Genomic DNA, 15,914 nt, shown 5'->3' on the forward strand with positions numbered 1-15,914 from the left:
CTAAACACGGGAAACATGCGCCCCTTTACAGGCATACTATAGACACCCCCCAGGTACGAAATTTAAAGGAATAGTACACTTTTATTGTTTCACTTTAAGCATTATTAAAATCACTGCTCCCGAAAAAACAGCCGTTTTTAAAACTTTTTTTTTGCATTGATCTATGTCCCCTGGGGCAGGACCCAGGTCCCCAAACACTTTTTATGACAATACCATGCATATAAGCCTTTAAAATTAGCACTTTTGATTTCTCCCATTGACTTTTAAAGGGTGTTCCGTGGCTTTCAAATTTGCCCACGAACACCCCAAATTGTTCACTGTTCAGCGAACTGGCGAACAGCCGATGTTCGAGTCGAACATGAGTTTGACTCGAACTCGAAGCTCATCCCTACTGGCCAGGAATGGGTTAACCATTTTCGGACCGCTGAACGCCGATATACGTCCTTACTTGGAGGACGGATATTGTTGTTATGGCAGAAGCTAGCTGCCATAACCCCGGTATCCTAGTGTTCAGCCGGCGGTCCGCTACAAGATAAAAGTGGTCTCTGCGATTTGTCAAAACGTCACTTCCGCCCATAGCTCTTAAAGGGCCATTTTTTTAAATCATTTTTTTAAATGACAATTTTTTTTTATTGCATTTTAGTCTAAATATGAGATCTGAGGTCTTTTTGACCCCAGATCTCATATTTAAGAGGACCTGTCATGCTGTTTTTCTATTACAAGGGATGTTTACATTCCTTGTAACAGGAATAAAAGTGACACTTTTTTTTTTTTTGAAATAGTGTAAAAATAAAAAATAAAAGGTAAAATAAATAAGAAATTTTTTTTTTAAATGTGCCCCGTCCCGCCGAGCTCGCGTGCAGAAGCGAACGTATATGCGAGTAGGGCCCACATATTAAAAAGGTGTTCAAACCACACATGTGAGGTATCACCGCGATCGGTAGAGCAAGTGTAATAATTCTAACCCTAGACCTCCTCTGTAACTCAAAACATGCAACATTTAAATTTTTTTAAACGTCGCCTATGGAGATTTTTATATGTAAAAGTTTGTCGCCATTCCATGAGCGGGCGCAATTTTGAAGCGTGACATGTTGGGTATCAATTTACTCTGCGTAACATTATCTTTTACAATATTAAAAAAATTGGTCTAACTTTACTATTTTTTCCAAAAAAAGTGCGCTTGTAAGACCGCTGCGTAAATACGGTGTGACAGAAAGTACTACTGCCATTTTATTGTCTAGGGTGTTAGGAATAAAAATGTTTAATGTTTCTAATGGTTCTAAGTAATTTTCTAGCAAAAAAAAAACTGTTTTTAACTTGTAAACAACAAATCTAAAAAAGAGGCCCGGTCCTTAAGTGGTTAGTCAGTAGCCTGGGAGTCATACAAGGAAGTGTAGTAGATGGTGGTGAATGGCCAGCGGGGAAATGTTAGGTGTGGCCCCAATGTCAGCACAAACTGATTTGTGTAAGAAAGATAAAGTAAAAGTGATTTGTACAGAAACACCTGCAAAGAGGAACAGAAGGACGGAGAGACTGCAGGAACCTCTGGCTAAGGTTGGGGGCTTCTCCTTATCATTCCTTGCAGAGTATCTCTCTTTTCCCTGCAGAGCATCTCTCTTCTTCATACAAAGTATATCTCATCTCTATGCAGAGTATCTCTCCTTTCCATGCAGAGTATCTCTTCTTCCACACAGAGTATCTCTCTTTTTCATGCAGAATATCTCTTTTCTCCATGCAAAGTATCTTTTTTCTTTGTCCAGATTATCTCTCTTTTCTCCTCTCTTTTTTCTCTCCATGCAGAGTATTTCTCTTCTCCACACAAAGCATCTCTCCTCTCCATACACAGTATCTCTCTTTTAAATGCAGAGTATCATTTCTTTCCATGCAGAGTATCTCTTTTCTCAGTGCAGAGTATGTCTCCTCTCAATGCAGAGTATCGCTTTTCACCATGCAGAGTTTCTTTTTTCTTCATGCAGATTATCCCTCTTTTTTTCCTCTCCATGCAGAGAATTTCTCTTCTCCACACAAAGTAACTCTCCTCTCCATGCATAATATTTCTCATTTCCATGCAGAGTATCCCTCTTTTCCACGCAGAGTATCACTTCTTTCCATGCAGAGTGTCTCTTTTCTCAGTGCAGAGTATCTCTCCTTTCCATGCAGAGTATCTCTCTTTTCCATGCAGAGTATCTCTCTTTTCCATGAAGAGTATTTCTCTTTTCTGTGCAGAGTATCTCTCTTTTCTGTGCAGAGTATCTCTCCTTTCCATGTAGAGTATCTCTCTTTTCCATGCAGAGTATCTCTCCTTTCCATGCAGAGTATCTCTCTTTTCAATGCAGAGTATCTCTCCTTTCCATGCAGAGTGTCTCTTTTCTCAGTGCAGAGTATCTCTCTTTTCCATGCAGAGTATCTCTCTTTTCCATGCAGAGTATCTCTCTTTTCCATGAAGAGTATTTCTCTTTTCTGTGCAGAGTATCTCTCTTTTCTGTGCAGAGTATCTCTCCTTTCCATGTAGAGTATCTCTCTTTTCCATGCAGAGTATCTCTCCTTTCCATGCAGAGTATCTCTCTTTTCCATGCAGAGTATCTCTCCTTTCCATGCAGAGTATCTCTCTTTTCAATGCACAGTATCTCTCCTTTCCATGCAGAGTTTCTCTGCTTTCTATGCAGGATATTTCTTGTCTCCACACAAAGTATCTCTTCTATCCATACAGAGTATTTCTCCTTTCCATGCAGAGTATCTCTCTTTTCCAAGCAGGGTATCTCTTTTCTTCATGCAAATTATCTCTCCTTTCCATGAAGAGTATGTCTCCTCTCTGTGCAGAATATCTCTCATGTCTCTTTTATTGTTCTCACCTAAGGCATTTCTCTCTCTCTCTGAAGATTATCACTTTCCCTCTGCAGACTATCTCTCCTTTTCTCACTCTGTTACACATGAGAAGTATTTTTCCTCTCTCCTGATGGAGGATTCTGTATGTGTTGTGATTTGTGTAGATTATTGATGCAATTATCCCAGTTTTCAGTTGTAAACATGAATTCACATTCTTGTTCCCATTTATGCATATAGGGGAGTTTGTTTTGTTCTATGTTATTAACTAGATTAGAGTGTATTTCTGATATCAGTCCAGATCTTCTTGGTGATTTTAGACAAATGCTTTCAAAGAATGATGGTGGTTGCGAGTTTGTTGTTTGGAAATATGCGTTATGCCCTGTACACACGGTCGGACATTGTTCGGACATTCCGACAACAAAATCCATCAGATTTTTTCCGACGGATGTTGGCTCAAACTTGTCTTGCATACACACGGTCACACAAAGTTGTCGGAAAATCCGATCGTTCTGAACGCGGTGATGTAAAACACGTATGTCGGGACTATAAACGGGGCAGTAGCCAATAGCTTTCGTCTCTTAATTTATTGTGAGCATGCGTGGCACTTTGTCCGTCGGATTTGTCTACACACCATCAGAATTTAAAAGGATTGGATTTTGTTGTCAGAAAATTTTATAGCCTGCTCTCAAACTTTGTGTGTCGGAAATTCCGATGGAAAAAGTCAGATGGAGCCTACACACGGTCGGAATTTCCGACAACAAGCTCCGATCGCACATATTCCGTCGGAAAGTCCGACCGTGTGTACAGGGCATTAAAGTGTCTAATTTGGAGGAATTTATTCAACTCAGTATTGGGAGTCTGATGTCTAGATTTTAGTGAGGGGAATGAGGCAAAATTGTTGTGTTCAATAAAATTAGAAAGGGATGTCAGGTTGTTATTTATCCACCATGAGAAGTCTCCAGCATCATGGGTATTAAGGGGGGATTTTGGATCTCCAACAAAAGAAGCATGTCGGGGGGTGTTAGATATCAGTTTGTATTTTTTGTTGTGTAGTTTCCATAATTGGTATGATTGTGCGACCAGTTGGTTGAGTGTCTAAAGTATGAATTGAAATTTTATTTCCCCATAATATTCCAGAGATAGAATATGGTAGAATTGAGTCTTTTTCAAACTTAACCCATGGGACAATGGAGTTGGGAATATGCCATTGTGCAATTTGTGACCATCTGGTAGCTAAGTAATATAACCAGAAATCTGGAAGGCCAAGTCTTCCGTTCTTTTGTGATTTATAGAATACTAATTGATAAACGAGGGTGTGAATCTGAATCTAACCATATAAACGTGTTAATCTCTGTTTGAATTTTAGTAATATATACTTTATTTAGTCTAATTGGCAGTGCCCTGAATAGGTATAAGATCTTTGGTAGAATTGTCATTTTAATTGCTGCGATTCTGCCTAAAAATTATATTTTGAAAGATTTCCACATTTTAAGCATCGATTTTAATCTCTGTATTATGGGCAAATCGTTTTTTGAGGTTAGGTTATTAAAATTTGCCGTGAGAAAGATGCCTAAATATGGGAGATTCTCCATTGACCAGGTAAAATGAAATGAGGAACGTAAGGAGTCTAAATGAGATGGTGGGATGTTTATTGGCATACCAATTGATTTAGAAACATTCACTGTTAGGCCTGATAATGATGCGAATGTTATAAGAGTATCTAAGTTCTGTTCTCGCTACACGTTTGCCCCTGGCATGTATGTAGCTAAACATACAGTTTAAACCTTGAATCCTACAATAACCAGACTGTCTGTAACTTTGGATCTTTATTACGATGAACGGGTGGTGGTCATATAAGGTAGGATATGATATGCGCAGTGAAACTAGGAATAAACAGACAATGAACATATATAAGAATTACATGAACATAACAAATGTCTACTAGGTATACAAATAAACAGTCTTTCGCATACCAGTGATGCTGCCCTAGAGGGTTAGGAATTCCTAAGAACATGCAGTACAGGCTTAGCTGGCTCCATTGCATTTCTGTCCTCCTCATGGAAAAGATGAAAAAGTTGCAATAGGAAGTGGGCTAGTTCTTAGTATTTTGACAGGAATTGTCTATTAACCATAGAAGACTACCCATCAATAGTCCTTTGTTGAGAGTGGCATCTAGTGGGCAATGTTGATATTGCAAGTCAAGAAGATATTATTTTTCCTTTATAGGCTGAAGGCATAACACCCGCCTGGTATCATCAGATACCACTATTTATTCCTCAGATGACAACAACAAAATTAGCTATATGGATAAGACAAGAAATAGCTCGAACAAGCGTCTTCCATTTTGAGAATCTGGTAAATCTGTTAGATTTAAGCTGGCAGTCTGAAGTTGCAGTCTGAAAAGTCGAGATCTTAGGACGGATGTCAGTATCTGAGTCTGGATCTACTAGTTCAATGGTGTCACTCTTAGGAACAGTCTGTTTTGCATTGTACAAGAATGCAGGTCCTGTAAACCATGTTGTGTCTTTAAGGTTACATGCAGCAACAGCTCTTGTAGCATGGTCTGCAGGATTATGGTCAGTAGGTACGTAGCGCCATTGTGTTGGACGAGTGGATTTCCTAATCCTCAACACTCTGTTGTTGACGTAAACATAGAAACGTCTGGTCTCATTGTAGATGTAGCCTAGCACTACCTTGCTGTCAGTATAGAGCTGGATATCCTTGAGGTCAATGTCCATCTCTGAGGTTATTAGTTCTGCTAGTTCAACAGCTAGTACTGCAGCACAAAGTTCTAGCCTAGGTACAGTATGCTCAGGGTGTGGAGCTAGCTTTGCCTTGCCCATGACGAATCCTACGTGGCATCGTGCTGTAGTGTCGACAGTTCTTAAGTAAGCCACAGCAGATATTGCCTTGATAGAAGCATCACAGAATATGCAAAGGTTTTGGCTCTGTGTCTTTGTAGAGGGTATGGGAGCATATGGGCGTGAAACATGGAGATCAGATAAGACTGATAGAGAGTTCCTCCACTCTACCCAAGAGTTCCTCTTTTCAGGGGGTAGTGGGGCATCCCAGTCGGATGTTTCACAAATCAAGTCTCTAAGTAGGGCTTTACCTTGAATTGTAACAGGTGCCGCAAATCCTAATGGGTCGTATAGGCTATTGATTGTGGACAAGACACCTCTGCGAGTGAAAGGCTTTTCTTCTCCATTTATTTGGAAGGTAAAGGAATCAGATTTCAAGTCCCAAAGTAGACCTAGACTGCGCTGTACAGGTAAAGAGTCAGTACCTAGATCTAAGTCTTCTAGATCGTTAGAATGTTCTTGAGCAGGGAAAGCTTCCATTACCTCTTTGCTGTTGGAAGCAATATTGTGAAGCCTGAGATTAGAACAAGCGAGCATTTCCTATGCTCTTTTAAGAAGACAGATTGAAATCCTTACCTTCCAGTGAGTCTGCAAACAGTCATCTATATAAAAGTCTTTCTCAACAAATTGCTTTACATCTGAGCCATACTCAAGTTCACCTTCTTGGGCAGAATGTCTGAGTCCGTAGATAGCGACTGCAGGTGAAGGGCTATTTCCAAAGATGTGTACCCTCATGTGATACTCTGAGATGTCTTTGAAAGGGTCATTGTCTCTGAACTAAAGGTACCTTAGGAAGTTTCTGTCTTCCTCTTGGACCAGGAAGCAATGAAACATCTGTTGGATGTCAGCTATGAAGGCAATAGAATCTTTGCGGAAGCGTAAGAGCACTCCCAGGAGTTTGTTGCTGAGGTCTGGACCTGTCAAGAGGACATTGTTCAAGAAGACACCCTTGAATTTGGCACTAGAGTCAAACACTACTCTGATTTGACCTGGCTTTTTGGGATGGTACACTCCGAATATAGGGAGGTACCAACACTCTTCAGAGTCTTTAAGGGTGGGAGCTATCTCGGCATGACCGTTCTCAAAGATCTTCCCCATGAAAGAAAAGAAATGTTCTCTCATCTCTGGCTTTCTTTGTAAATTACGTCTAAGGGAAGTGAAACGTTGTAGCACTTGTTCTCTGTTATTGGTTAAGCCTTGTCTCTGTGGTCTGAAGGGAAGAGGTGCGACCCAGCTGTTTGTGCTATCTTTGATTAGTCCTTGCTTCATTAACTCTAAGAAGAGTTTGTCCTCAATAGACATTGCCACACGATTTTCGTCTTTAGTTCTTTGAAAGACTGTGCACCCTAAATGGTCTCGGTCACTGTCACAGGCAAAGTTGTCACTAATGGGGCTTGTGAAGGGACAAAACAAGTGGGTGGTGTAGGGCGATTCCTTAACAAGGAAGTGGTTGTGGCATGGCTGGAAAAGAGAGGGACGCCCATTCTCTAGGGTATTTGTGAGCATGCTGTTAGCGGAGTTAGGTTTGTGCACGCTTCCTAGACAGACATCTCCTATGATGACCCATCCAAGGTCTAACCTCTGAGCATAAGGAGTGTTGCTGGGACCATTCATTTGAGCTCTTGATTTGTGGACTCGTAAGATATCTCTCCCAAGGAGTAGGATAATCTGAGCCTGAGGATCAAGTTCTGCTATCAGATGCGCTATGCGTTTCAAGTGTGGGTGATGAGCAGCCACATCTGCTGTAGGAATTTCAGATCTATGGTCGGGGATCTGGTTGCATTCGATAAGAGTTGATAAAGACAAGCATGATTGTAGCCGGATTCTCTCCTCCCCGCCGTTTCCACTATTCCTGCACAAGTTTTAAGGTGTAGGGGATGCTGGGGCCTTTGATGCCAAAGATGTCAAAGAAGGTTGAGCTGGCAATTGACTTGTTACGTTGGTCATCCAGAATTGCGTAAAGCTTTATAGCTTTGTCTTTTTGGCCTGCTGGGTAGACTCTGACTAGGCAGATTTTGGAGCAGGACCTGCCACCTATGACTCCTTTGCAGACCTCTGTACATTGTGAAGTGATCGCTGATGTAGTTGTAATGGTGTGCTCTTCCTCCCCACCATGCTCACTAGTGCTGAAAGTGTGTTGTAAAGTCCATGGAGCTGGCCCAGGATGTAAACCTGTGTTGTAATCTGAGCTGTCACATTCTGTGCATTTTAACCACTTGACCACTGGGCACTTAAACCCCCTTCCTAACCAGACCAATTTTCAGCTTTTGGTGCTCTCACATTTTGAATGACAATTACCCAGTCATGCAACACTGTATCTATATGAAATTTTTGTCCTTTTTTTCACACAAATAGAGCTTTCTTTTGGTGGTATTTAATCACTGCTGGGTTCTTTATTTTTTGCGCTATAAAAGAAAAAAGAAATAATCTGTAAAAAAATACATTTTTCTTCATTTCTGTTATAAAATTTTGCAAATTAGTAATTTTTCTTCATATATTTTGGCCAAAATTTATACCACTACATATCTTTGGTAAAATTAACCCAAATCGGTGGATATTATTTGGTCTTTGTGAAAGTTATAGAGTCCAAAAGCTATGGTGCGAATATCTGAAAATTGATCACACCTGTACTGACGGCCTATATAATTTCTTGAGACCCTAACATGCCAGAAAAGTACAAATACCCCCCAAATGACCCCTTTGTGGAAAGAAGACATTCCAAGGTATTTAGAAAGATGCATGGTGAGTTTTTTGAAGTTGTCATTTTTTCCCACAATTCTTTGCAAAATCAAGTTTTTTTTTTTACTTTTTTTTTTCACAAAATTTTCATATTAGCAGGTTATTTCTCACACACCGCATATGCATACCACAAATTACATTCCAAAACACATTCTGCTATAACTCCTGAGTATGGCGATACCACGTGTGTGAGACTTTTACACAGCGTGGCCACATACAGAGGCCCAACATGCAGGGGAGCACCTTCAGGCGTTCTGGAGTGCCCAGGCCAATTCTGACATTTCTCTCCTACATGTAAAAATCATCATTTATTAGCTAGAAAATTACATAGAACCCCGAAACATTATATATGTTTTTTTAGCAAAGACCCTAGAAAATACAATGGTGGTCATTGCAACTTTCTATCTCGCATTGTATTTGCACAGCAATTTTTTTAACGCTTTTTTTTTGGAAAAAAAATTTTTGTGCTTTAAAAAAACCAAAACAGTAAAGTTAGCCCAATGTTTTTGCATAATGTGAAAGATGAAGTTACGCCGAGTAAATAGATACCCAACATGTCACCTTTCAAAATTGCACGCGCTTGTGGAATGGCGTCAAACTTTGCTACTCAAAAATCCCCATAGGCGACGCTTTAAAAATTTTTACTGGTTACATGTTTTGAGTTACAGAGGAGGTCTAGGGCCAAAATCATTGCTCTCGCTCCACCGATCGCAGCGATACCTCATACCTACATGTGTGGTTTGAACACCGTTTTCATATGTGGGCGGGACTTACGTATGCGTTTGCTTCTGCATGCGAGCACACAGGGACAGGGGCGCTTTAAAATTTTTTTTTTTTTATTGTTCATTTTACTTTATTTATTTTAGTTTGATGCTTTTTTCCAAAAAAAAATTTTTTTTGACCACTTTTATTCCTATTACAAGTAATGTAAACATCCCTTGTAATAGGAATATGGCATGACAGGTGCTATTTACAGTGAGATATGGGGTCAATAAGACCCCACATCTCACCTCTAGACTGGGAAGCCTGAAATAAAAAAAAAAGATCCTGGCTTCGATCGTAGCGGTGAGTTGGTAGAAGCACCGGAGGGCGGCGGGAGGGGGGGACATCCCCTCTCGCCTCCCATAAGAACAATCAAGCAGTGGAACAGGCGCTATGATCATTCTTATGGTGTAGGGAATCGCTGGCTGAAAAAGCTGATATCTGAATGATGCCTGTAGCTGCACCCATCATTCAGATATCCCCGCACAAAGTCAAGGACATTGTATGACAGCCGGCGGGCGGGAAGTGGTTAAAACGCATTTTTTTTTTTTTTAACACAAAGTTGTCCATTTATACAATATTTCTAACGCATAGCATGTACATACCAAAAATGACACCCCAAAATAGATTGAGAAAAAAAACTCTTCTATGGTGGATTTGACTCGTTTGGCTCACAATTGCCACAAAAAACCCATTAAGGATAATTTGACACAAAATGAGAGACTAGCCCTGAAAACTTTAACAGCAGATACTAGTATTGCTATCAGGAATGCAGATAAGGGAGGAATAGTTGTTGTTTTAGACACTGAAACTTACACACAAGAAGCTTTACGTCTGATACACAAACCTATCAATTACTTCCATCCAATCCAACACTCCCCTTCAAAAATAAACTTTCTGCCCTCATAGATAGAGCGATACTAGTAGGCATTTGTTCACACAAAGATAAAGAAAAACTTATCCCTGAACATCCAGTCATGCCCATATTCCATCATTTACCTAAGGTCCACAAAGGACTTCACCCCTTAACAGGTCGACCTATTGTAGCAGGCATTGGTTCATTGAATGAACGCCTAAGTGAATGGGTGGATTCCCAACTACAGCCCTTGGCAACCAGCCTGCCTGGTTATTTGAGAGATACCAAGCAATTGCTCAATAAATTACAACATCTTCAATGGGAGAATCATTTTAGGTGGATCAGTTGCGATGTCACCAGTCTTTACTCTAGTATCCCACACCACTTAGGTCTCCAGGCGGTTGCTTGGGCTCTCAGAAAATCTGGCAGATTTTCACTTATCCTACAAGATTTTATTTTACAGGCGTTGCAGTATTTACTTACACATAATTTTTTCATGTTCGACGGGGGCTATTATCTCCAGAGATGCGGGGCCTCTATGGGCGCCAAATTTTCGCCCTCCCTCGCCAACATCTTCATGGGTTGGTGGGAGAGGTCCCGCATCTTTGGACATGATAGCCCCCGCAGACTAGATACGTTTTTTTACTGTCGTTTTATTGATGACCTCCTGTTTATTACATCTGATGCAGATGCAGACTTGGAAGCTTGGCTTTAATACTTCAACAATAATAACCTTAATTTAAGGTTTACAGGTACCTTACAACCTTATAGCATCGACTTCCTTGATGTAAAACTCACAGGTGCAGGCAATACTATCCACACTACCCTATATAGAAAACCTACTGTGGGTAATACCCTCCTCAGGGCAGATTCAGCACATCTCAAACACACTATACGAGGTGTACCATATGGACAATTTCTGAGGCTTAAACGCCTGTGCAGTACTCCTGAAAGTTACCATATGGAAGCTAATAACATGGCTCAACGGTTTAGAGATTGGGGATATGGCACAGCGCTAGTTAACAGAGCACTCACTACAGCAAGTGCGATTCCCAGACATACACTTTTACAAGAAAAATCTTGTTCCAGTCCCCCCTCAATTATTACCCCGGTATTTTCTACACCATATAGCGCGGAATTCAATCAGATAAGAAAGATAGTTACCAAATACCTTCCTATCTTATACAATGACACTGCATACAAGAACATCCTCTCTAGAGGCATTAAAGTGGTCTCCCGCAGGGCACCTACCTTGGGGAGCTCTCTTTCGCCCAGTCTGGTGAAATCTGAACAAACCAAATTCAACTGGTTGAGTTTCAAGGGCAACTATAAATGTGGTAAAAAGGGATGTAATTATTATGGTCACATAAAAAAGGGCAAACAAGTTCAATCTTGCACGAATGGCAAAGTGTTTAATATCACTTCATTTATAAACTGCAACACCCAGTTTATTATATATGTGATCACTTGTGACATATGCCACATTCAGTATGTCGGGCGAACAATACGCCGCCTCAGGGATCGTTTATATTAACACCTACATGACATTGAAAAAGACAGATTAACCAATGTGGCAAAGCATTGGATCTTTGTGCACCAGAAAGATGTTTCAAGCCTTTTTATTCAGGGCATAGAAAAAGGTTGTAACACCTGCCAGAGGAGGCGACAGGTTCCAATTACTTTGTAAACGCGAAGTATATTGGATATTCTCTTTAAACATGAGAATTCCTCTAGGTTTGAATTTTGAGTGGGATGTCTCCTATTATTACGAGTGATTGTCTCAATTCACCTCTCAAAATAGAGTTACATCCTAAAACCAATTAGGATCTCTCAACTTCCATATTACTTTAATCTTCTTCTTCCCTCTCTCTCTTTTCCCCCCCTCCTCCCCTTTTCCTCCATCATACACTCCAGTCACATGGTGTCATTACATGGGTTCTCCCACTCCCACTGACCAAAAATGGGTCCATACACGGACATAGTTTATTTTACATACTGATATGAGCAATATATTTACAGTTAATTTAATCTATATGTTTTGCATGGACCCCCCCCCCCTTTTTGACATATTTACCATATTTAATATGATAAATTAGGAGTCTTCAATACATTGTGGCCAGTGGAAATTGTACGAGTACCCTTTAATCATATAATGCTGTTCTGCGACATCCAATCTGTTTAAACACAATACATATCTCATCACTTTTTCGTGTTGATTTTTCTTTTCTTTTTTGGATACACGCACAACAGCTTTAACATAAAGAATTTTACCTTTTCACATTTTTGTGTTTTTGATTACTTTTATGATATTCATATTCTTTTCATTGATATTCACCACTTTATTTTTAATCTCCATTTTCATTTTTGTTGTTTTTTCTTATTTTTAACTTTTTAGCTTTGAAAAAATGAGAAAAAAGTGATTTAATTCATATATATGTCTCATGTAGACCCTTTTCTACATTCTCGAGCAAATTTATGTTTAACTTTATAAGAGTGTTTTTGGGATCATCGTTTAGCTATACGGAACATGAATCTATACATAAGAAAAAGAGATTCTCTTTACATGTTATGGTTCGCGTGTTATGTCCGTTTGACTTGTTTAGTGCTAGAACATGATGCAACTTGTTTTATTATGATACTTAATATAATGACATATCCTTTACTATTTTTATAGATTGGATCTACTCCGACCTCTTGTGTACCTGTTTGTGTATCAAATCATTTTATTAGTTGGTATTATCATATTAACATCGCACTAGTGAGTTTATTATTACCTCTATTTAATGTCAGCATTAAAATTGTTAGTTGTATAGTGGTTTTGGCATCTGCTGACGTCTATATTTGAAGAATGTACTTTTGTACAGAGCACCACGGGTTAATCACTCATTGTCTTACTTTCTTAGCATTGCTTTATCTCTCTCTTTTGATTAGTAGAGCTCTGCACACTCCCCATGATGTTCTATTTTTAAACTATTTGCTGGCTTTTTGCACACATCATTAATACATCCACAGGTTAATTAGATCACACTGTGGTGCATTGGGCTGGCGAGATCTTTTTGTTCTTGACGTCACTGTTGATCTTTATTATTAAAAAACATTAAAAAACCTTAATATATACTTTAATTGTAGTCTTACAACCACGCTTTACACACAACTTCATGCTATATCATTAAAGATTTCTCTCTCTCACTTTGAACATTCCTGCATACCCATACACACAACAATCTCGTTTCACAATCATCCATTGTGGTCGGCTAAAACTAGCATCATAGCATAGCATTTTTTTGCTATCCAGCTAATCCCAATTCCATTTGTTCACATACCCTTTGAACATTCCGCTGCAACATATATTTTGAATACATATACACGCAGTTTTTTTAAACACATTTGTGATACATTATATCGTTGTTTATGTTACAGCAATTAACAACATTTACACCACTTTTGTCTATAAATCCTATTTAACTTTTGTCTCCACTTTACATTACTTGCTCTTTATCATACTCATATTGCCACAACACTCACTTTATTTTTTATATATAGCACATACATATTTATACGTAGTACATATATATCATTATGTCTACACTTAATCTACACATATATTTTTATTTATTTATTTTTTATCATTTTGATTCACATTTTATTTTTACATACACATCACATCCCCTTCACGTTTTATTACATATGTATTGATAAACACATAAAAAACAACAATATAATAATATATATATATATATATATTTTTGTTTACACACATACAGTTATATAATTACGTTTATTTTTACGTTTTTTCATTCCTACTGACTTAGGTCATTTTTAGTGACTTAAATATCACTTTTTTAGAGTCTCTTTTATTGGAAAACATACTAACTTGTCAGCAGATGCCAAGACTCCACAAAATCGGTTTCCAGCTGTTACCCATTTTTTCATCTAATTATGTGATCACATGATGTCTTTCTTAGGGTATATAAATGTTAGTCATTCCAATAATTGCCAGGTATGAGTAAGCACTCAGTTTCGAGTGTGAAACGCGTCAGCTGATCCTGTACATCCTGCATGATTGTCTTGTACTTTTGATGGTCCTATCTCTACAATAAAGACAAGTTTTCTACTTTATCCAGTGTGCAGCATCCAGATCTTTCTATCCAATACCAAAATAGTTTCTCCTACTCCTCCTGAGTACTGCGATACCACATGTGTGAGACTTCCACAGCCTGGCCACATACAGAGGCCGAGTACAGCCGAGTATGGACGAGCATGGCAGGGTATGGCTGAGTATGGCTGGGTATTGCAGAGTATGGCGGGGTATTGCAGAGTATGGTGGGGTATTGCGGAGTATGGGGGGTATTGCAGGGTATCGCCGAGTATGACTGGGTATGGCTGGATATCACCGAGTATTGCAGAGTATGGCTGGGTATGGCAGAGTATTGCGGGGTATTGCAGAGTATTGCAGAGTATTGTGGGGTATTGCAGAGTACTGCGGGGTATTGCAGAGTACTGCGGGGTATTGCAGAGTATTGCGGGGTATTGCAGAGTATTGCGGGGTATTGCAGAGTACTGCGGGGTATTGCAGAGTATTGTGGGGTATTGCAGAGTACTGTGGGGGTATTGCAGAGTATTGTGGGGTATTGCAGAGTATTGTGGGGGTATTGCAGAGTATTGTGGGGGTATTGCAGAGTATTGTGGGGCATTGCAGAGTATTGCACAGCATTGCAGAGCATTTGGGATGGCTGAGCATGGATGGATGGATGGCTGGATGTCACTGGTTAGTGCTGTGGGCACTACACATCCAGCCCACAGCGCTGCAGCCATCCATCCATCCCCCTCTCCGCTCACAGTGTACCGATCGGTACACAGGAGGGGAGGAGAGAAACCGGCGTCATGAGATGACGCCGGTTTGTTTACATGTGATCGCTCCATCATTTGACATGGTAAACGGCCGCGATTAGCAGCCATTTACCGGGATCTGTGATGCGCGGTCACGCATGTGTTCGGGTGCGCGCCCCAGGGGGCGCGCGAGAGGGGAATTCTGGGAGGACGTCATAGTACGCCCTCCCAGAGTTAAGCAACCGCCCTGCAGCCGTCATTCGGCTATGGGCCAGTTGTTAAGTGGTTAAACTGACCTTACAGTCCTTGGCGAGGTGAGATGTGGAAGAGCAGCACCTGTAGCACATGTGGTTCTCCTTGAGGAAGGCCTTGCGGTCCTGCAGGGTTTTCTCTCTGAAGGCTCTGCATTTTAGAAGAGGATGTGGCTTCCGATGCAAGGGACACTGCTTACCAGGATCTTTGACCTTTGTCTCCGAGTTAGAGAAGCTGGTAGATCTGTGAAAAGAAGCTGGAGGAGTCACGTTAGTTTTGTGTACTGCTACTGGAGTTTTGCGAGGGTTAAGTCCTGAAGGAGCAGCACATGACAATGTACAATCAAAACTTGGATCATTTCTTGTTTTAGCTTGCTGACCCACAAAGTCCACAAAAACAGAAAAAGGAGGAAATGGAACATCATACTGTCTTTTAAATCGGGATCCATGTGTAATCCACTGCTCTTGCAAGTTATAGGGTAGCTTTTGTACAATGGGGTTGACACCTCTGGCTGTGTCAAGAAATGCAAGTCCTTGTAAGTCCCCCTTGGATTTAGCTACTTGAAGTTCCATTAGCAAGTCACTTAACTCCCTAAGTTTCTGGTAGGCTTTGTTAGGTATTCTGGGGAAGTTATCAGGTCTTTTGAATAGTGCGCTTGACCAGTGTAGTCCAAATGTCACCTCCATTCCATTTTTGCAATTCCCCCTTTACATACCAAAACCCCATAACTTAACAACCCCACCTAAAATGATGAGACCACAACTTTATTTATGGAGTAACATGGCCAC

At 40.1% G+C, this 15,914-nt stretch overlaps 1 protein-coding gene across 1 annotated transcript in view; it reads left to right on the forward strand.

Annotated features, from left to right (window-relative positions):
- The first annotated feature begins 1,425 nt into the window (after positions 1-1,425).
- Positions 1,426-15,914, forward strand: part of LOC141117599 (interferon-induced very large GTPase 1-like) — a 62,906-nt gene continuing 48,417 nt past the window's right edge. Inside the window, exon 1 of the mRNA XM_073610530.1 lies at positions 1,426-1,554. Coding sequence (XP_073466631.1) covers positions 1,426-1,554 — 129 coding nt within the window. The remainder of the gene's footprint in view (positions 1,555-15,914) is intronic.

The sequence above is a fragment of the Aquarana catesbeiana genome, linkage group LG13 (genome assembly GCF_042186555.1).
Source record: "Aquarana catesbeiana isolate 2022-GZ linkage group LG13, ASM4218655v1, whole genome shotgun sequence".
NCBI classification, from domain to species: domain Eukaryota; kingdom Metazoa; phylum Chordata; class Amphibia; order Anura; family Ranidae; genus Aquarana; species Aquarana catesbeiana.